The 21,745-nt window shown below is 46.1% G+C and overlaps 1 protein-coding gene and 2 long non-coding RNA genes across 3 annotated transcripts in view; 1 reads left to right on the top strand and 2 right to left on the bottom strand.

Annotated features, from left to right (window-relative positions):
• LOC310757362 overlaps window positions 1-3,662 on the bottom strand; it is a 29,967-nt gene extending 26,305 nt beyond the window's left edge. The window contains exon 1 of the long non-coding RNA XR_014545104.1: window positions 1,989-3,662. This is a non-coding gene — a long non-coding RNA (uncharacterized lncRNA). The remainder of the gene's footprint in view (window positions 1-1,988) is intronic.
• Window positions 3,663-5,992: 2,330 nt separating this feature from the next.
• The window catches only part of LOC310757503, a 36,425-nt gene continuing 20,672 nt past the window's right edge, over window positions 5,993-21,745 (bottom strand). The window contains exon 2 of the long non-coding RNA XR_014545274.1: window positions 5,993-6,217. This is a non-coding gene — a long non-coding RNA (uncharacterized lncRNA). The remainder of the gene's footprint in view (window positions 6,218-21,745) is intronic.
• Window positions 6,554-20,910, top strand: LOC310756480 (uncharacterized protein). The gene is made up of 4 exons (XM_083600635.1): window positions 6,554-6,640; window positions 9,451-9,828; window positions 12,120-12,306; window positions 16,063-20,910. The coding sequence occupies exons 2-4, from the start codon at window positions 9,463-9,465 to the stop codon at window positions 18,297-18,299; spliced, it is 2,790 nt and encodes a 929-aa protein (XP_083456761.1). The 5' UTR covers window positions 6,554-6,640; window positions 9,451-9,462; the 3' UTR covers window positions 18,300-20,910.

Raw genomic sequence — 21,745 nt, 5'->3', positions numbered from 1 at the left:
CTCTTGTTTTTATCTCATCTTCTTGGCCACTCATGTCCCAAGGTCGTTCCCACAGGAATTATTTCCAGATGGAAAACTCCACTGACTTGCTCTTTACACACTTGTCTTTATGGCTATTTCCCCATATTTCCCCACAACCCTCTAGAGGGAGCAGCTCACAGTTCAAAGTACAGAAAAGCAAAAAGAAAAATGGCTACAAATCTTCCAGTAAGTTTCCACTAAAAAAGGCTGTCAGTTTGTATCTTCAACCAAACTCCTAACAATAGCAAATAAAGTCCCAACTTTGTATCAAGCAAGCAATACACCAACTTTGTATCTAGTTTCAAATGACAGTTTCCAGTCCCGGTGACTTACTCTTCTTTTTACTCTTCTTTTAAAGCAGTCCTTTCCCAAGGGTTTAAAACGGCAGAGAAAGAAAAGAAAGGTAAAAAATTAATTGAAACTTAGGAAAAGGATTTGCTGAATTAACAAATTAGAAATTGGAATGCAGAAAGGGGAGGTATGAGGAAGTCGGGGAAGTAAGTTATAAGAAAATAAGGGATAGAAAGTATACTTGTTTTATTTTTGTGTTTTCTTTTTACTCTTGTCTGTTTCTATTTTTGTATTTTTGTATTTTTGTATTGTTATGTTTTTATATAATTTTTGAAATTTTAATAAAAAGCTTTTTTAAAAAAAAATAATAAAACGGCAGAGAAATCTTTTTCCTTTCACCTCTTTCAGACAGGTAGTACAAGTTCAAATTCTTCCCCCCCGCTCCTGCTGCTAAGGGGGGAGGTTCAAGTTCAATGCCTGGGTTAAATAGTGATAGAATTATCTTCCGTCAAATTGCAGCTTGTATATCGTTGCTTTAGCTGTCATGCAGTCCGGGAAAGGCAGACTTCCTTATTTTAACTCTTTCCCGTTTTCGGCCAAATTTTTTAAATTTCTTGCTTTAAATCCCAAAAGCTTTCCAATCCTACTCACAGGTAATTTGTAAATCCAAATGCCAGGAAGGAATCGGCGCTCTCCGTTATGGTGACGCGGCTTCACTCCACGGGCTGGGTAGCGACTCTCAGCACCGCGCTCTCACCCGATGCCGCTCCAGAGCCTTTAAAAAGGCTCCTTCACAGTAATGGGGGGCGCTTAGGGTGCCCACCGAGTCTCCTTGCTCACAGGCTTCTGCGCCTGTGATTTTAGGGGTCCCCGCTTCGCCGTAGCGGTCAGACCCGAACTCGCGGAGTAGTCTCCCTGAGCGGAGCTCAGCAGGAGACCGCGATTGAACACTGGCGCCGACCGGAAGTCGGGATTGACATGTGTTCAATTCCCTTTTTGTCTTTCTTGAAAGTCTAACAGGATTCTCTTTCCTCCCAGACTCCCAAACAGGTGAGGAAGATGAAAGTCAGAATTCTATCAAGCCACATGTGAATTTATGGGGAAAAACAAAGAAATTGAGGATACAACAACAACCTCACAAAGGAGATAAACAATTTGAATGTTTTGAATGTGGAAAGAGCTTCAGTGACAGTGGAAAACTTAGAATATATCAACGAACTCACACAGGGGAAAAACCATATAAATGTATTGAATGTGGAAAGAGCTACAGTCAAAATGGATACCTTAGAATACATCAACTAACTCACACAGGGGAAAAACCACAGATACTTTAATAAACCACATAGGTGTTTTTTACCTTTCCTTCAATACTTCCTTGCAATACTGACAAAATCAAACCACCCCAATGCTTTCAGCCCCAGAAGAGGAGCTCCCCTTGGTGTCAGGGGAGGGGTCCAAGGGAGCAACTGGAGCCCTGCCATTCCTTCTGTCCCTGGCCCCTTCCCCTCCTCTCTCTCTGCCATCCCAGGGCCACTCCTCACTCCACAGCAGGAGACTGGATCTGTCTGTGGTGGTGAGATGTCTGGCTGGTTGAAGGACCACTTCCTGTTTCCTGGAGCTCCATCCTGCCTTCTCATGCAAAGTGGAGTCATGAAGCAGGCAAAGGCTGAGCACACCTAAGGGTGGCGCAGCGGGTGGGTGGGATTCTGCTTAACCTTTCCCTGTCTGCTCCTTTTCTGCATCAAAATCCCCACACAAAAAGGGGCAGTGTGAGGGTGCAATCAGTGTTATTGAGCTGCACTGAAAATCATTGCTTTGTGACCGTAAGAGGCCCTTCTCAAAAAAAGAAGCATCAAGAGAATTTAAGCTACAGAATTTAAAACAAACAGATAATTACAAAAAAAGAAAGCAGTCTGGTGCCACATTGTGTAGGAGTTAGTTTAACACACTCTTCCTGGGGCTGCCTTTGAAAAGAGCTCAGAAACGTCAATGGCTCAAATTGCTGCAGACACATTATTGACCAGGGCTTGCTATAGGCAGCATAGGACTCCTATATGAGAACAGCTCCGTCTGCCTAATTGTCTGTTTCTGGACACAATCAATATGTCCACAAGAAGAGGAAGATAGATTTGGAGTGCCGCATTTTCAAAAAAGATGGACACACGACAAATTCTTTGTGGAGCTGAAAGGCATGCCCGTGTGTCTCATTTGTGGTGAGGCCCTCTCTGTCCTGAAGAAGGCCCACCTGCAGAGGTACCACAGGACAAAAGCACATCCAGTACGAGGAGTTCCAAGGGCAGCTGCGCCAGGAGAAGGTGAAGGCGCTGAAGACAGACCTGTTGGGTAACCTGTGGCCCCTCCAGATGATGTCAAATTGCAACTCACGTCTTCTTCAAATTGCAACTCACGTCCTCAAAATGGTTCAGCCTCCGCCACCTTTACTGCAGTCAACTGAAAGCAACCAACTGTGCCCTTGGGCCCCCCAATCTTTCTCACTGCCAATGAAAACTAATAAATGAATAGGAAGAGAAGCCATGCATGTCACACTGACACAAACACCTTGCATATGAACTTTGTAAAATAATGAAAGTGTACTACCCCTCCCCCTGCTCACTCTCCCCACCTCTCAATTCCCCAGCCTTACACTGTATACAACATTAAAGTCTGTCTGTCTTTGAATTTTTATGATATCCAAAGTAACAGAGTAGCTTATAGCTAGGAAGCCAAATAGCTATTCTAGTTGATCGTTCCTTTTTACAGACTATACAGTGGCCAGACTCTTGCTATTCAAAAGAACTTTACTTTCATAATCATATAACTGAGAAGAATAGGAGTCTGTAACCTGAAGTGTATGTAACCCGAGGTACCACTGTACAATCTTCTGCTTATTCAAACACGGGCACGTTCTCCCTTGAATTCTCTTATAGTTTGTTATGAAACATTTTTCTTTCACATCAGCAGTATTATCTCTGTTCCTGCACAGGTTTCTGCTTATTAACATTTAGTGGCCGCAAGGACCACATAACACCGGTCCTGAGAGATCTGCATTGGCTCCCAGTATGTTTCCGAGCACAATTCAAAGTGTTGGTGCTGACCTTTAAAGCCTTAAATGGCCTTGGTCCTGTATACCTGAAGGAGCATCTTCACCCCTATCGTTCAGCCCAGACACTGAGATCCAGCACCAAGGGCCTTCTGGCAGTTCCCTCATTGCGAGAAGTGAGGTTACAGGGAACCAGACAGAGGGCCTTCTCGGTAGTGGCCCCCACCCTGTGAAACACCCTCCCTTCAGATGTGAAGGAAATAAGCAGCTATCCTATCTTTAAAAGACATCTGAAGGCAGCCCTGTTTAGGGAAGTTTTTAATATTTAATGCTGTACTGTTTTTAACACTTGATTGGGAGCCGCCCAGAGTGGCTGAGGAAACTCAGCCAGATGGGTGGGGTATAAATAATAAAATATTATTATTATATAGTGATCTGTTTCACTTCAGACAGATCACACTAACAAACTACAGTTACAGTTGCTCCAAGATAATTCAGTGGGGCCTCTTCTCAGTTCATTCTCTTCTGGATCAGTGCCTTAATCCTTTGTAGATTCTGTATATCACAGAATAGTCATTGAGGTGTCCCCAGATGTTGTTGTCCAGTTCCCATCAGCTTCAGCCAGCAGGGCAGACAGTCAAGGATGATAGAAACTCTAATCTGGACCTCACCATCTGGATTCTGCTGCCCTATATCCTTCCCATTGAAAAAATGTGAAAATAAATTTTGGACGCTATAGATTTATCCTGGTCTGGTGCATGCCATGTCTTTTGTTTTGCAGCTGTGTGATTTGTGCTCGTATTGTGGTGGCCATTGGCTATAAACAATAAAATTTATAGATACAGTAGATTGAACTGCAAAAATAAGTAATAAAATAATAAAAGGATTTTATTTTTTTGGTCCTCACTCCAAAATGGTGTGTGTGTGTCTCCTGGTGTTTTTGGTTATATTGGGGGTGGGGTGGGGTGGGGGGTGGAGAAGTATAAGGCCAAAACCACTCCTCTCCTCTGCTAAATGGATGCAGGAGACCAGAGGCAGCGAATGAAAAAGCAGGGAAAGAGAAACCCTCCCAGGTGCCACTGTTTAGAATTAGAGAAGCTGTCCTGGTTTCTGATTTGATCCCAGAATATTCCGCTTTTCCTTAGGGTGTCCCTGTTTTCATTGAAGAAATGTTGGAGGGAATGGAGTTATCCAGCCCCCGGCCCTCTGAAGGCAATCCTGTATAGGAAAGTTTTTTAATGTTTTATTATGTTTTTTATATATGTTGGAAACTGCCCAGAGTGGCTGGGGCAACGTAATAAGATGTGTGGTGTATAAAAAGGAAAATTATATTTATGGAAAGGGATGTTCCTATTTTCATCAGAGAAATGTTGGAGGGTTTGGAAAGGTCGGTTGCTGGAGCTAAGTGATTGCATGATCCCAACCAGCAGAGCTGGGAACTGGACTGCCTCCTCCAGCTACCCATTCGGGCTGCTGTGCGCATAGGAATTCATTCATATTTTTTCCAAATTATAGTCTGGCCCACAACAGAGTCAGAGGGGCAGTGAACCGGCCCCTGTTTTAAAAGTTTGGGGACCCCTGGTCAAGGATGATGGAAGCTGTAATATGGAGCTCACCACCTGGACTATGCTGCCCTATATCCTTCCCATTGAAAGAACCATAAAAATAAATTTTAGACACTATACATTTGTTCTGGTCTGGTGCATGCAATGTCTTTTGTTTTGCAGCTGTGTGATCTGTGCTCCTATTGCATTGTGGTGGCCATTGGCTATAAACAATAAAACTAACTGATTGATTAAACTGTGAAAATAAGTAATAAAATAATAAAAGGTTGGAGATTTTTGGTCCTCACTCGATAAAGGTATGTGTGTGTCCCCTTGAGCTTTTGGATTTTTGGGGGGTGGGGTGGGGGAGGAGTATGAAGGCCAAAACCCCTCCCCTCCTCTGCTGAATAGAGGCAGGAGTCCAGAGGCGGCAAAGGAAAAAGCAGGGAAAGACAGACCATCCAAATGCCACTATTTGTCCCTGATTTGATCCCAGAATGTCCCGCTTCTCCTTTGGATGTCCCTTTTATCATTGGAGAAATTCTGGGGGTATGCAGTTATCCGACCCCCAAGCCATCTGAAGGCAATCCTGTATAGGAACGTTTTAAAATGTTTTATGTTTTTATATATTTTGGAAGCCGCCCAGAGTGCTAGGGCAACCTAATAAGATGTGTGGGTTATAAATAGTAAAATAATCATTATAGAATGGGCTGTCCCTATCAGAGAAATGATAGAGGGTATGGAAAGATAACAGAGCCTGATCCTGGCATCTGTTGCTGGAGCTAAGTGATTGCATGACCCCAGCCAGCAGAGCTGGGAACTGGACTGCCTCCTCCAGCCAGGCATTTTGGGCTGCAGGGTGGCATCGTCCCAGCTTCATGAAAGGGTATTTCAGGAATATTTCTTGAGGAGGATTTAGAAATCAGTGACTGAACACCTGATCACAAGGAGACTTAATAGTGCAACACCCTGGATAGCTTATATTCCAATGATGTAATAAATTTTGATGTGAGATACAGCTTTCTAAAAAAAAACCCCCCACTTATTAGAGAAGAAAACCAAAGGGTATAGAAGGGGGAAATTGTGTGTGTGTGTGTTTAACCATTGGAATACTGTGTACACAATTTCAAGGTAACATTACACTTTATTTCCACTTTATCTCACATGGGGCTTGAACCCACAACCAGGAGATTATTCATCTCACGCTCTACCGACTGAGCTAGGACAGCTCAGCGACTTGTGGGCGCAGGGACACCGATGGTGGCGTGTGAAGACCCCTAGAGAAGGGTGCAAAGACTTGTTTCCTGCTGCTCCTCCAGGGCTAGGAATGGACCAGATCTCATAAAGGGACCCCTGACCGTTAGGTTCAGTCGCGGACGACTCTGGGGTTGCGGCGCACCGGATCTCATAGGGTTAATCGATTTACCCCGACAGCTAAGAGCGGAACCTCCAGGATCAGAAGCAGCGGGCTGCACATTCGAGGGCAGGGGAAGCAGCAGGGCGGTCTCGCAGCCCTCGCCTTGCAAGGGGGCGCATCCAGCCTTGCAGCCTCCCAGGGCCCAACCCACAGCCAGCGAGCTCCGATGCTCAGAGAGGCAGGAAACGGGGCCAGCCAGGGGGACTCAGAGCGGCTGCACTTTCCTGTCCCCCGCCGAGGAGAGCGGAGGAGCAGCGGCCCGTGGCCTGGCGAGTTTCCCCGGAGAGGAGCCAGATTCCGCTGCAGGGACGGAGCGAGGAGTCCGAGGTGCAGGAGGCGGGGGGGGGGGGGGAGGAGGAGAGCACGTGCGCCTGGCAGGATCAGGCCCCGAGTGGAGTCAGAGACTGCAGGGCGCCTCCCAACCGGGCAGGAAGGGGAAGGGGCGCAGCTGAGGGGCAGGGCATCTGCAGGAGGGCACAGGGGCAAACATCTCTGGCTCAGGCTGGCACGGACCCTGCCGGAGACCCTGGGGAGCTGCTCCCTTCAGTCCTGAGCTCAAGGGGCAGAATGAGGGGTCCAAGGCAGCTGCTGCTTCGCGATGGACGATGCATATAGTCGTCCCATGATCAGCGGCGTCGTTGGGGCTTTTGCCTCCCGGGGCGGTCACTGAGTGCCGCCCCTCTCCCTGTCCCTCACCAGGGAGCCCCGTCCTCCCTCCGCCCCGACTGTCCTTCCCTCTCGCCTGCTTCTGCCTCCCTGCGGGGGCTGCAAGGGCGATGAGTGGGTTCCGGGGGCCGCAGCACAGGCACAAGCTCCCGCTCTCCCACCGGCGGAGAGGGAAGGGGAGGCAGGGGGAAATGGAAGAGCAGTGCAACAGGGAGGTGTCCCTCTCACCGTGCAGCCCCCTGACACCCTTTGCAGGCCACTACTCCTGCCCCCTTCCTCTGCCAGTGCCATTGATCAACCTATCGCCCTCCTTGGTGAATTAGTCTGATCGCCTTTGAAAGCTCTCTTTGCCACCACCATCACCGCATCTTGTGGCAATGATGTCCATCCAATTCATTTAGCAAGGAAATGGCTTCTTTTGTCAGCCCCAAATCAAGGTACACTGTGCCTACACATGGAGGTTCTGTTGATCTGTCAAGGCTAATAAAACAGCTAATAGAGCTATTCCCCGGAGAATGCATAGGATATTTTCCCAAGCTGTCAAAGCTAGTGACCTCTTGTGTCTGCGTGTAAATAAGTGAGAGAGCCTTAACCCTGTTTTGTTAAACGTTTTATCTTCCTCCTTCTTCAGTAACACAGCTGAGTTTTCAGATGAAGGCTGAGGGTTGAAGTGAGTGCCAGTTTTGAGAATGCAGGGGAAAGGGGGATTCTTAAGAAGTGTGGCATATGGAAATGAATTAATGATAATAAATACATTGAAGACAGTATTGTAAAAGACTGAGGAAGGCGAGATTGAAATTAGCTATTCATGTTCAGATTATTACTCCTTTCATTTCTATACTGCTTCATATTTTTAAGGGAAAGAATCTCAAAGCAATTAAAGTGAAATCTCATTGCAGTTTGTGTCCATAGGATGTTGAGAACATTAAATCTGTAGATTCAGGAGTTCTCCTGATAGTCTCAGATTTGATTGTTCTTTCCTATAGAGCAGGAGGAACGAAACATTTATGGGTTTAAAGCTGCATTGCTTCTGGAGGCCACATTCCAGTGAACTTTGTGGCCAATGTATGCACATGCATGCGCACACAGAAAAGAGATGCAGACCATAAAGTCACATGCACACACGCCAGAGGTGCTGCCCACACTCACCAGACATGCCATCTAGCATACATACAAGTCTTGCAAACACAATCAGCATGTTTAGACCTTCCAACCCCAGTCCTGGGGTGGAGGAGAAATAAGAGCACAAGAAGACCCTTCTGAATTAGCAATGAGATCTGTGGGAAAAAGACCCTTCAGATTGTTCTTTAGAAATCCTCTTTAAAGAGCAGCCAAAGGGATCATTTATTTCCAGAGCAGGGCTTTTACCCCATTTCAGCACTGTGCTGCTTTGTGCTGAAATTGGAGTTTAAAAGATCTCTCTAAGGGCCCCTTAGGCATCTTTCTCTCCAGGACAGACAGAGATCTTCATCCGATGATCAGATCAGGAGATGGAAAAGGCAGGGACTAGCAGGACACACCCTGAGGCTTGGCAAGCCATATGCAGCCAATGGACTGCAAGTTAGAGTGTCTTCAGTCAAGAGAGTTTGTGACCATCAAATTTAAAATATTTTGGAGTGAGTTCTTTGATTTTGTTGGTCAGTATTCCTTTTGTCAGTTTCTTAGGCTGTGCAGATACCATACATTTAAAGCACGTGGCTTCCCCCAGAGAACCACAGGACCTGTAGTTTATTGCTAAATTTCTCAACACCCCTAACAAACTGCAGCTCGCAGGATTTCTTGGGTGAAGCCATGTACAGTGGTGCCTCGCAAGACGAAATTAATCCGTTCCGCGAGTCTCTTCGTCTTGCGGTTTTTTCGTCTTGCCAAGCATGGCTATTAGCGGCTTAGCGGCTTTAAGAAAAAGGAAACAAACTCGCAAGAACTCACAAGACGTTTTCGTCTTGAGAAGCAAGCCCATAGGGAAATTCGTCTTGCAAAGCACCTCAAAAAACGAAAAACCCTTTCGTCTAGCGAGTTTTTCGTCTTGCGAGGCATTCGTCTTCCGGGGCACCACTGTACTTTCAATGTTAGGTGGGTCTGTCGCAGCCTTAATCATATACAAAGACAACCCTGTTGCTGCCTTTCCAACATGCTATAAGTTGCAGCCAGGATCAGCATTCCCTGTCCACTGAACATGCTCAGTCCTCTCACTGGGTTGTTTTTGGATTTCCTTCCACTGCCTTGGTTCCCCCACCCCCAAATATTATTTGTACTTCCATAAACCTTGATGTTTCCCCCAGTCTTTGGATAACTTCCCCTCGTCCCTGGGTGGAGCCGTTTGGGTGACATAATGATTGTCATTCACAGCCTGAACATCAGAAATAGAAAGAGTAATAATATATTTCAAAAACTGGCTAATCGTTAAAAAATGGGCTTTTGTTTTTATTCTTGGGTTTTATTTTACTTTGTGTTTATTTCTTTTCCAACAGGGTGGCGTAAAAATGGAAGAGCAGGGACCCAGGAGACTCATTCAAAGGGAGAGACTGGAGTGCAAAGGAAGGAAATCTCCTGCCGGCCAAGTTGGGACCATCAGGGATCTTCTGCCTCGGGCAGATTTATGTCAAATTAAGCAGGAGCCAGAGGAGGGGCAGCCGCAGCAGCACTGGGAGGCCCAGAAGCAGGATTTCCTGAAGACGATGCAGCCCCCTCGTTCAGGGTGGGAAACCCCACAGGCTCCCAGTTCTCCCCACTCCGGGGATGGTGTCCTCTCCTTCAGGGGAGCTGCGGATGCCAGTCGGTGGCCCAGTGGGAGAGCAGGGGGAGCAGACCAGACCCTGCTCCCAGACACTGAGGGGCTTCTGGGAAAGGTAAGTGCCCTCCTCTCACCTGGGTTTCCAGCACCTGGAGGTCACAGGTCCAGTGCCTCTCGACATGGAGGTTCTGTTTAGCTATGGTGGTGAATATTCCTCCTCCCTGCACTTTCTCTCTAATCCACTTTAAAAGGCTTTCTGGACCAAAACCTACATGGGAGGTTTGCGATCATATCTCCTGCTATTCTTACTTTACTTAAACAGCTGCAGGGGACTCTGAATTTTATCAGAGCAGAAGCTGTGTCAGAAGAGGGGTCCTTCCACCAAACCCCGTTTTCCTCCTCTAAATTGCCTCCATTTCCAAAATGCTCTTTTCTCCCCACTGAGGTAAAAATCTTGGCACGTCTTGCAGCCTCAGCAATCCCATGTGTAGTCACATTAAATAAGACTGGCCTACCTTGCAAGGTTGTTGCAAGATTTATTAAGATAATGGCCAGATTCAAATGACTGAATCACAGCCTGAAAAGCCGGGTTAAAAATAGGAACACTTTTTAATGCATTGCTGCAGCAAAGTTACAATAAAACCTAAGTTGACCCAAGTTTAAAACCAAAAACTCTAGCCGCCACTGCAGTCTGCTGGCCCCCACAACCAGAATGCATCACTCCAGGAAGGACCCCCACCCAACCTTTAGTGAGAGAGGGCAAAAGAAAAGGACTCTACATTGGTAGTTGCACAAATTTACCAGCTGTGGTCCTGCACTGACAACAAGGCTAACAAACAGGGGAGCTGGGAATGTGCTTGTCCCATTTCTCCCTGCATCTGCCTCATGACCTAATTGTCCCAGCTTACCTCATGATTGGGCCGGCCCTGAGGGTGAACTGTGATGAAACCAGGCACTCTCTTATGAGCCATAACTAACAAACTTTCCATTTTGCCCAAACCAGGAAACTACAGCTGCCAGCTTTGGAACAAGCTGGGATATTAATCTAACTTCAAACTGTGCTTGGTCAAAACAGGAAACTCTGGTTGATCAGTGGCTTCGTGGTTTGACTGATCCCACTTGTAGCAGTAAAAATAGGAAGCCCTGTTGCATTCGAAGGGGTTGTTTGGACAGAGTCTCTGATCAGCATGCCTAGCAGGACAGGCTTAAAAAGGTAAAGGGACCCCTGACCATTAGGTCCAGTCGTGACCGACTCTGGGGTTGCAGCGCTCATCTCGCTTTATTGGCTGAGGGAGCCAGCGTACAGCTTCCGGTTCATGTGGCCAGCATGTCTAAGCCGCTTCTTGTGAACCAGAGCAGTGCATGGGAACGCCCTTTATCTTCCTGCCGGAGCTGTACCTATTTATCTACTTGCACTTTGACGTGCTTTCAAACTGCTAGGTTGGCAGGAGCAGGGACCGAGCAGCGGGAGCTTACCCCGTCGCAGGGATTCGAACCGCCAACCTTCTGATCGGCAAGTCCTAGGCTCTGTGGTTTAACCCACAGCGCCACCCGAGTCCCAGGACAGGCTTAGGAAGCAATTATTATTATTATTATTATTATTATTATTATTATTATTATTATTATTACTTGCATCCTGCCTATCTGACTGGGTTGCCTCTGCCCACCTGGGTAGCTTCCAACAAAATAAAAACCATCAAAAATTTCCTTGTAAAAGGCTGCCTTCGGAAGTCTTCCATTTTGTAGAAATGGCCTTCAGTTTTAAAGAATTGCCCTCTTGGTGTAAACATGTATGTTGTCCTCTAGGTCCAAACACACACAGACACACACATAGTAGGAGCAAGCAATGCTCTAAAGTGCTTCTCTTGCAAACTTGCCATCTTAGTTGTTTACTCCTGACCAAAGTTCCTGTTTCCCAAAAGGACAGGAGGGGGAGCAGAGGAGGAAACGGATGGGTTTGAAGGCTCCTTCCACCAGCCACCTCTCTCCCCTGAGGAACAAGAGCAAAGGGTGTTTGCAGGGCAGAACAACAGAGGAGGAGTCAGGGAGGACAGAGGGAGCAGTGGGCGGATCCCCGCCTCTCCCAGGGGGTCCAGATGCAAGCAAGGGGCTTCCTTCTTCTCCATGCAAGGGCCACCCATGTATTCAGAGCAGTTCTTTGCAGATTAACTCTTAAATTCCAAGGGAGCTACTCTCAAGCCGCTAATGTGCATACCATGCCAGCCTTAGGAAGGGAGGTGGGACAGGGAGGTGAAAGGAATTGCCAAAGGTGTTTCAAAATGGGTGGGGGCTCTTGGGGAAGGGGTGCCCAATTGGGGCTTCTTCAGGGGCAGCAGAATGTCTTGGGCAGGAGAATCCCTGCAGGGGCTCTCAGACTCCCTTGGCTTCTTCTTCCCTCCCTCCCAGGAAGCTGCAACTGGCTCTGGATTCTGCGCTCCTCAGGAAGCTGAACCTGCAAACCTAGCTGAGACTGAACCTGCAACCCTGGCCAGGATGGAAGGAGGAAGATGGACGGGTGACCTGGTCAGGCTGTCTCCCGCATCCCTCCCCACAACCTCTGAGCATTCCCTCCCAGGACCCTTGGAGAAATCTGGTGAGTTCCAGGGGAGAGGAGATGGGGACAGGGATGGATGGATGGATGGATGGATGGATAGATGGATGGTGGAGGGAGAAAGGGGAAAAGATGGAGTGGAGACAAATGGAAGGAAGTTCCTGAACGTAAGAAGGAAGGGGTGAGGCCTTCTCCAAAGCAGCTTTTCTTCCTCCAGGCTTTTAAATCTTAGATGTTATTTCCCCAGCAGGAATATTGATGATAATGATGTGGCACACCAATCCTGAAAAACAGGTGAAGGGGAATGGAAATGCTTCCCATAATTATTTATAATTAATCTATTACCCTTATTTTTTATAGACAGGGTCAGAGTGATACATTCCACCAGCATCAAAATAAATGCATGCAGCTCCCCAGTTTGGTGGACTTAAGGGACAAAGGACCCGTTATCATGATACACAATTCCTGTGGCTGGAGGCTCTACACTTAGGATTGGACATATAAAGTCCAAGAGCGTCTGGTATTAGAAGCAAATTGTGTAAACTTGCCAATCTTACATACCGGGATTGTTTGTGAGAGTGAGTGAGTGGGATAATAATTTCTAGCACCCCTGTAATTTTGTCCGTCCCTAAGCTTCTATGGGTGGGACGCTGGTGGCGGTGGGACGCGGGTGGCGCTGTTGGTAAAACCTCAGCGATTAGGGCTTGCCGATCGCATGGTCGGCGGTTCGAATCCCCGCGGCGGGGTGAGCTCCCGTCTTTCGGTACCAGCTCCTGCCCACCTAGCAGTTCGAAAGCAGCCCTAAGTGCCAGTAGATAAATACCGTATTTTTCCCTCTATTACACGCAGATTTTTTCTCCTAAAAAGTAAGGGGAAATGTCTGTGCGTGTTATCGAGCGAATGTGTGGTCCCTGGAGCTGACAAGCGCGAGTGAAGGCAAAAATCAGGCAAATATCAAAACGTCCGGAGAAGGGAGGAAAGCTGCTGCTTTCCTGCATTCTGCCTCAGGGTCTTACTGCCCACCCGCTTCTGTTTCCTTACTGTGTTTGCTCAAACGGAACAAAGAGCAGAGAAAACCCCTCCCCTCCAGGCAAGCAGAGCGTCCTTCTAAGTCCTCTCCGTGCGTCTGCGACTCGAAGGCAACATGCAGGTTGGGGGAGGGGGGAGAGAGAGAGAGAGCTGGCTGGCTTGTGGGGGGGGGGACTTTTGCCTTCCTTTCCTCCCTCCGGTAAAACCCCTCTCCTGCATTCTTAGCCAGCTGCTTCTCTGCACACCCCTCTCCTTGTCGCTTCTATGTTTTTCCTTCCCTCCCTACTTAAAACGTGGTTCCAATCACGGATCCACATGGATCCTCAGGATCTTTGCATTGAGTCACCCCAAATTCACCATCAGATCACATAGCAATGATCTGATGCAAAAACAGGGCTGCAATGGTGCAAAAACATGGTTACAAAGCACGGATCCACATGGATCCTCAGGATCTTTGCATTGGGTCACCCCAAATTCACCATCAGATCACATAGCATGTCCATGGCTACAGCCTGCACCAAAAAAATCACGCACCCACTGTTGCCTGGGGCTGCAATGGTGCAAAAACGTGGTTACAAGGCACGGATCCACATGGATCCTCAGGATCTTTGCATTGGGTCACCCCTAATTCACCATCAGATCACATAGCATGTCCATGGCTACAGCCTGCACCAAAAAAATCACGCACCCACTGTTGCCTGGGGCTGCAATGGTGCAAAAACGTGGTTACAAAGCATGGATCCACATGGATCCTCAGGATCTTTGCATTGGGTCACCCCAAATTCACCATCAGATCACATAGCATGTCCATGGCTACAGCCTGCACCAAAAAAATCACGCACCCACTGTTGCCTGGGGCTGCAATGGTGCAAAAACGTGGTTACAAAGCATGGATCCACATGGATCCTCAGGATCTTTGCATTGGGCTACCCCAAACTCACCGTCAAATCACATGTCTGTGGCCGCAGCATGAAGCACAAAAATGATACATCCACTGTTTCATTCAGAATTTTTTTTTCTTGTTTTCCTCCTCTAAAAACTATGTGCGTGTTATGGTCGGGTGCGTGTTATAGAGCGAAAAATACGGTAGGTACCGTTTTATAGCGGGTAGGTAAATGGCGTTTCCCTGTGCTGCGCTGGTGCCGGCTCGCCAGAGCAGCTTCGTCACGCTGGCCACCTGACCCGGAAGTGTCTCCAGACAGCGCTGGCCCCCGGCCTCTTAAGTGAGATGGGCGCACAACCCTAGAGTCGGACAAAAGGTACGGGCAGAGGTACCTTTACCTTTACCTTTAAGTTTCTATGGAGCTACTGTGGTACAACCTTGGTACAAATTTCAAAATAAGTACACCAGGCCAACAAAGAGACTCAGAGGTTTATAGTGGCACCAGGTAAAGGTAAAGGGACCCCTGACCATTAGGTCCAGTCGTGACTGACTCTGGGGTTGTGGCGCTCATCTCGCTTTACTGGCTGAGGGGGCCGGCATACAGCATGACTAAGCCACTTCTGGTGAACCAGAGCAGCGTACAGAAACACCGTTTACCTTCCCGCCGGAGCGGTACCTATTTATCTACTTGCACTTTGACATGCTTTCGAACTGCTAGGTTGGCAGGAGCAGGGACCGAGCAACGGGAGCTCACCCTGTCACGGGGATTCGAACCGCTGACCTTCTGATCGGCAAGCCGTGGCTCTGTGGTTTAGACCACAGTGCCACCCGCGTCCCTTAAAGTTCCCTTAGAGAGATCCTTTAACTCCAATCTCAGCAGGAATCAGCACAGTGCTGAGATGGGATAGGAGTCCTGATCTAGAGATAAATGATCCCACTGGCTGCTCTTTAAAGAGGGTTTCTAAAGAACAATCAGAAGGGTCTTTTTTCATGGATTTCATTGCTAATTCAGCAGGGTCTTCTTGTGCTCTTATTTTTTCCCACCCCAGCACTGGGGATGAAAGATCTAAACATGCTGGTTCATAGCTGTCAACTTTCAGATTTGAAAATAAGGGATCAGCAGCCTCACCTGTCCCCACGTCCCTGTGGCACCACGTATCCTACTCAAAATTCCACTTTGTCAGACTGCAGCCCACAAAACATTTATCAGCCTTTAAGGGCTGCAAAGATGAATCAACAGAAGCATAGTTCATCTATGGAATGCATCCTACAGGAGACAGTGACAGCCAGCAACTTGGATAGCTTGGAAAAAAGGATAAGACTGACGTCTCTGCTCTGCCCTCACGGTCCTAGGCAATAATGCTTCTTGATACTAGTTTCTGGAAAGCACACGAAGGCAGAGAAGACTCTTGTGCTCCAATCCTGCTTGCTGGTTTCCCACAGGCATCTGGTTGGCCTCTGTGAGAAGAGGATGCTGGACTAGGTGGGCCTTTGCCTGACCCAGCAGGCTCTTCTTAGGTTCCAATATATTGCAATATTTTTACAGTTACATGTAGCACTTAAGTTTTACTTATTTCACAATGGAGACACTGTCACTTGAGCCTGAGATCATTTCCTCACTTGAAAAGGAAAAATACAGAGATGTGCCTAATAAGCCAATTCCACCATAGATTTGTATTATAAAATGATGGTGCTTTATTAAGTGTGAATGCAGTGATCATGTGTTGCTCTTGCCATTATCTCATCTGCTTTCCAAAAAATTTGGAACATAGAGAGGACAGTGGAGAATGGAGTGAAAAAGAGAGAAGGTGCAGATTGGGATTGACAGGTGTTCAATTCCTTTTTTGTCTTTCCTGAAAGTCTAACAGGATTCTCTTTCCTCCCAGACTCCAAAACAGGTGAGGAAGATGAAGGTCAGAATTCTATGGAGCCACATGTGAATTTATTGGGAAGAAGAAAGAAACTGAGGATACAACAACAAACTCACAAAGGAGAGATACTATTTGAATGTATGAAGTGTGGAACGAGCTTTAGTCATAGTCAAGCACTTAGAATACATCAACGAACTCACACGGGTGAGAAACCATTTAAATGTATGGAGTGCGGTAAGAGCTTCAGTCAAAGTGGAAATCTTAGAATACACCAACGAACTCACACAGGAGAGAAACCATTTAAATGTATTGAATGTGGAAAGAGCTTCAGTCGATATGAACACCTTAGAAGACATCAACGAACTCACACGGGTGAGAAACCATTTAAATGTATCGAGTGTGAAAAGAGCTTCAGTACGAATGGAGCACTTACAAGTCATCAGCGAACTCACACTGGGGAGAAACCATTTAAATGTATGGAGTGCGGTAAGAGCTTCAGGGAAAGTGGATATCTTAGAATACATCAACGAACTCACACGGGTGAGAAACCATTTAAATGTATGGAGTGCGGTAAGAGCTTCAGTGATAGTGGATCACTTAGAATACACCAACGAACTCACACAGGGGAGAAACCATTTAAATGTATGGAGTGCGGTAAGAGCTTCAGTGATAGTGGAAATCTTAGAATACATCAACGAACTCACACGGGGGAGAAACCATTTAAATGTATTGAATGTAGAAAGATCTTCAGTGAAAGTGGGAAACTTAGAATACATCAACGAACTCACACGGGGGAGAAACCATTTAAATGTATGGAGTGCGGTAAGAGCTTTAGTCACAATGGATATCTTAGAATACATCAACGAACTCACACGGGTGAGAAACCATTTAAATGTATGGAGTGTGAAAAGAGCTTCAGTCAAAGTGGACATCTTAGAATACATCAACAAACTCACACGGGTGAGAAACCATTTAAATGTATGGAGTGCGGTAAGAGCTTCAGTACGAATGGAGAACTTACAATACATCAAAGAACTCACACGGGGGAGAAACCATTTAAATGTATTGAATGTAGAAAGATCTTCAGTGAAAGTGGGAAACTTAGAATACATCAACGAACTCACACGGGTGAGAAACCGTTTAAATGTATGGAGTGCGGTAAGAGCTTCAGTCAAAGTGGACATCTTAGAATACATCAACGAACTCACACGGGGGAGAAACCATTTAAATGTATGGAGTGCGGTAAGAGCTTCAGTCAAAGTGGACATCTTAGAATACATCAACGAACTCACACGGGGGAGAAACCATTTAAATGTATTGAATGTAGAAAGATCTTCAGTGAAAGTGGGAAACTTAGAATACATCAACGAACTCACACGGGGGAGAAACCATTTAAATGTATGGAGTGCGGTAAGAGCTTTAGTCACAGTGGATATCTTAGAATACATCAACGAACTCACACGGGTGAGAAACCATTTAAATGTATGGAGTGCGGTAAGAGCTTCAGTGAAAGTGAGAAACTTAGAATACACCAACGAACTCACACAGGGGAGAAACCATTTAATTGTATGGAGTGCGGTAAGAGCTTCAGTACGAATGGAGAACTTACAATACATCAACGAACTCACACGGGGGAGAAACCATTTAAATGTATTGAATGTAGAAAGATCTTCAGTGAAAGTGGGAAACTTAGAATACATCAACGAACTCACACAGGGGAGAAACCATTTAAATGTATGGAGTGCGGTAAGAGCTTCAGTGAAAGTGGAACACTTAGAATACATCAACGAACTCACACGGGGGAGAAACCATTTAAATGTATGGAGTGTGGTAAGAGCTTCAGTCAAAGTGGACATCTTAGAATACATCAACGAACTCACACGGGGGATAAACCATTCAAATGTATGGAGTGCGGTAAGAGCTTCAGTCAAAGTGGACATCTTAGAATACATCAACAAACTCACACGGGTGAGAAACCATTTAAATGTATGGAGTGCGGTAAGAGCTTCAGTGAAAGTGGAACACTTAGACTACATCAACAAACTCATACGGGGGAGAACGCATTTGAATGTATTGAATGTAGAAAAAGCATCAGTACAAGTTGGAAACTTAGAATACACCAACGAACTCACACAGGGGAGAAGCCATTTAAATGTATGGAGTGTGGAAAGAGCTTCAGTAAAAATGAACACCTTAGAAGACATCAGCTAACACACACACACAATGAAAATTACAGGGTATTCCTGCTTTGAGGCAAAGAAAGCCCTCAAAATGCTTACAAAGCTGCCCTGACAGCTGAAAATTCTATCAGATATCAAGCCTATCTTGCTGTCCGTGCCCTAAAAAAAGAGTATAAAGACCTAATACTCCACCAAAAGAATGCCTATACCAGAAAATGTTGGCTGGAATTAATTAGTGCGGCAAAAGCAAAAGATCAGACACTATTCTAGAAACTAGTAGCTTCTGGCACCCATAAAGCTTTCCCCCCCCTTAACCTCACAAATTCCCCCTAGCCTTTGGGTCTCATTCTTCCAATCTTTGTACGAGGATGCTGAACCTCCACTACGGAATTATAATATAGAACAACTGGCTAAATGGCCTCCAGTTTCAGTAACTGAAGTGAAATATATAAACCAACTGAAAACAGCCAAAGCCCCAGGCTCAGACGGCATTACACCAGAAGTGATAAAAGCACAGGTGGATTGGTGGGCACCTTTCTTGGCCACCCTCTTCACTTACATAGATGACACTGGCCGCATCCCAAGGGAATGGGGAACAGCCATAATAGTCCCAATCTATAAAAAGGGCAACAGAGGGAACCCAGGAAATTATAGGCCGATTAGTTTATTAAGTGTGATTAGTAAACTCTACTCAAAGCACCTCCTTAATAAGTTTACAGAATGGCTAGAGAATGAAGATATTCTGGCAATAGAACAAGCGGGCTTCAGACCCGGAAGGTCCATGATAGATCATTGTCTAACGTTACAACATCTCATCGACAAATACAAATCAGGAGGGCAGGCCTCACTATACGTGGCCTTCGTCGACCTAAAAGCAGCATTTGATACAGTCTCCAGAACCAGACTCTGGGACAGACTACAGGGTACCAATATAGATAGAAGGCTCCTGCTCCTAATTCAGGCACTGCACGCAAACATGGCTCTTAGAGTCAGGTGCTGCCGCCTAGGACACCTAACGGACCCAATAAAAACCTTCAAAGGAGTCAGGCAAGGGTGCCTATTGGCCCCTCTACTATTTAATTTCTATCTAAACTTAGTATCTGCACTCAATGACTCAGAACTCCACCCCCCCAAAAAGCTTGCAAATCGGCATATTTCGGTCCTGCTATATGCCGATGATGCGGTAGTTCTATCTAGAACCCCCATTGGACTCAAAAGAGCACTAAGAAAGCTCGCAGCATACAGCGAATCTGAACGTCTCAAAATCAACTATCAAAAGACCAAGATTCTCGCTTTTGGGGAAAACCAAAGCTTAGAAGCTGGGAACTCCAAGGCCATAAAGTAGAACAAGTCACAAACTACAAGTATCTAGGAATGGTGGTACAGGCCTCAGGAACCAACAAATTACACATAAACTCCACCGGGAGTTCAGTGGAAAAGAATGCAAATTGTATCCTTAAATTCTTCAGAGCACAAGGGGGCTTCTTTGTTCCCGCAGCTCTAAAATTATACAAGGCCAAAACTTTGGCACAACTCCTCTATGGTTCCTTTTGGACACGCCTTCCACTGCTCTCTCCCCACTTGAGAGAGTTCAATCCAGACTTCTTAAGAGCTCTCCTCCAGGTCCCCAGATGTGTCTCAAACGCATGGGTTAGATTGGAAACGGGGATGATGAGAGTGGAGGCTAGCATCTGCCTAACATCAATTTACAAATGGCTGACATTGAACCTGCTCCCCCGAGGGATAGCCCCATTGATCCTCTGTGACCAATTCCAGTCGGGCTGGCAGACTGCAGTCCTGAACACCCTCCGGAAATTGGGTTTTGCCCCTCAAGCCCTTCTAAGTCTGGGCTTCGACCAGGCAAAAGCTATGGTCAGGCAAAGAATATTAGACACCGAGAGACAGCAGGACTCTGCAAGGTGCCCCGACTATAGAATTGGAGAAATCGAGAGAGATATAGCTGCACCGGCAGCATATCTCTTCTTTCTCGTATCTAGGGATGCAAGAAGGGACTTTACACTCGCCAGAAGCTCGGCTCTTCCCTTGCTGGTCCTGGATGAAGCCTTCAGAAGGGTCCCGTATGCTCAGAGACTTTGCACCTGTCCATTGGGAGAGATAGGAAGCCTGTTCTTTAGATGTCCCTTTTATGAAGAGGCACGTAGTAAGATCATGAATCTCCTGCTGGTGAGGCTCACCAACCTCCCGCAAAAGCAAAAATTTGACCTTTTGCTGTTGGGCAAAGATCAGAAGATGACCTGGATGGTCACCAGATTCTGTCTACAGATCTGTAGGTGCAGTCCATCGCCCAATTCATAATAGTCCGGCATGAAAAGCCCCAAACACTGTTCCATGGGTGATTCTGAGTCAACTCCCTGGGACAGTTTATTGTTGTACATTGTTTCTAAATTTAGTGGTGTATATTGTTTTAACTGTCTGTTTTAACCATATTTGCACAGCAGTTTTTAACGTTGTGAGTGTCCTCTATTTAAGAGGCTTCTACTCTGTAGCCTCTTATAGTTGTGTTATCTGCGAGTCTTTGTTGGTTTTTAGCTCTCATCTGTTTTAATTATTAGTTTTTTATCCATCCATTATCCGTGTTTAATCTAGTATTTTATTCGGATGTTTTATGCCTGTTTCCTTGTCCTCATTTGCCCTAACAATTACACTGGGCAACAATTTTTTACTTTTTGAATGTTGTCTAGATTTCTACAACTGATTTAGGGTGTTTTTGCACTGCTGAATCAGGAAATGGCATCTGCTTCTCTCCATCAGGTCAGGTTTTTGTGCTATGTTGATCTGAAAAAAATCAGATCTTGTGACAAAATCAATTACATTTTTGTGGCATTATCAGCTGATTTTTGTCAACACATCATCCTAAATATGTTTTTAAGAGAAAAAAACGTTTTTCCAACAACATATATTGATTACCTGATAGAAACATCGATTACTGTAAACTGAATGGTGGGCATTAATAAAGGTAAGTACACGTAAATTGCATGTTGCTTCACCATTTTTCAAACTTCAGGGCTTGAACTTCCATTTCTTGGAACTCCTGGAATGCTCAGTGGCAGGGAGGTCTCTCTTCAGAGTCCAACAGTAGTCAGCCATCATGACTGCGTCCCAGCGACCCTGATACCTGGTCTCCATCTCTTTCATGTCCTGATGGAATCTCTCCCCCTGCTCGTCACTCATTGAACCCAGGTTCTCAGGAAACCGGTCCATATGTGAAAATAGGTAGTGCATCTTGACGCTCATGTTGCAGCCCAGGTTTCTGAAAGCAGTCAGCATGTTGACAAATTCCGCGTAGTTTCTGGCCTTATTGTTGCCAAAAAAGTTCTTCACTACCAGAATAAATGCCTTCCACGCTTCCAGTTCCACTTGAGTTCCAGTTGAGTTTTCAGGTCCGCCTTTCACTGCCAAAATGATGGGCTGCCCTTATCTTGTAGATCAGCATTCCAGGCACTCATTACTTGAACTTTGCATAATCTATTGAAGACCTTTTTACTGATAGCATTTTC

This window comes from Podarcis filfolensis (assembly GCF_964270895.1).
Source record: "Podarcis filfolensis genome assembly, chromosome: 2".
Taxonomy (NCBI): Eukaryota; Metazoa; Chordata; class Lepidosauria; order Squamata; family Lacertidae; genus Podarcis; species Podarcis filfolensis.
This window is presented reverse-complemented; position numbering and strand designations above follow the sequence as displayed.

Excerpts from the sequence above, each read along its gene's own strand:
- LOC310756480 (XM_083600635.1), top strand. The coding sequence starts at position 9,463 with ATGGAAGAGCAGGGACCCAGGAGACTCATTCAAAGGGAGAGACTGGAG. Across the intron at positions 9,829-12,119 it reads CTGAGGGGCTTCTGGGAAAG|GAAGCTGCAACTGGCTCTGG; the intron begins GTAAGTGCCCTC and ends CCTCCCTCCCAG. Across the intron at positions 12,307-16,062 it reads AGGACCCTTGGAGAAATCTG|ACTCCAAAACAGGTGAGGAA; the intron begins GTGAGTTCCAGG and ends CTTTCCTCCCAG.